Source organism: Brassica oleracea, unplaced genomic scaffold (assembly GCF_000695525.1).
Source record: "Brassica oleracea var. oleracea cultivar TO1000 unplaced genomic scaffold, BOL UnpScaffold25979, whole genome shotgun sequence".
NCBI classification, from domain to species: Eukaryota; Viridiplantae; Streptophyta; class Magnoliopsida; order Brassicales; family Brassicaceae; genus Brassica; species Brassica oleracea.
In genome coordinates this window covers 1-263 of record NW_013642487.1, presented here as the reverse complement: position 1 = coordinate 263, position 263 = coordinate 1, and the positions used below count along the sequence as shown (strand labels likewise).

Below are 263 nucleotides of genomic sequence, written 5' to 3'. Positions count from 1 at the left end.
GTATACAGAAGAGAGACATTTGAAAATTACTTCGTTAGAGATTGAGTCAACTTATATGAATCCTGAGGCTGAGAATTCTAGCATTGTGGTCACATATACACGACGTAGTGTTCTTCAAAAGGCGGTCATCACCCACCCCACAGACTTCAGGTCGACAAATCCCGGCAACAGCCCAGGTGTTGGACACTCTCATGGACGACATTGATTTGGGTATCATATCATACGTCACAATTTATATCATATAGAAAATTATATGTATTTTT

At 39.5% G+C, this 263-nt stretch overlaps 1 protein-coding gene across 1 annotated transcript; it reads left to right on the top strand.

Annotated features, from left to right (window-relative positions):
* Positions 1 to 4: 4 nt before the first annotated feature.
* On the top strand, positions 5 to 205 carry LOC106322419 (the record flags this gene model as incomplete). Its single annotated transcript, XM_013760432.1, has 1 exon — positions 5 to 205. A coding segment is annotated over one exon (201 nt), but the record flags the coding sequence as incomplete, so codon positions are not given.
* Positions 206 to 263: the final 58 nt, after the last annotated feature.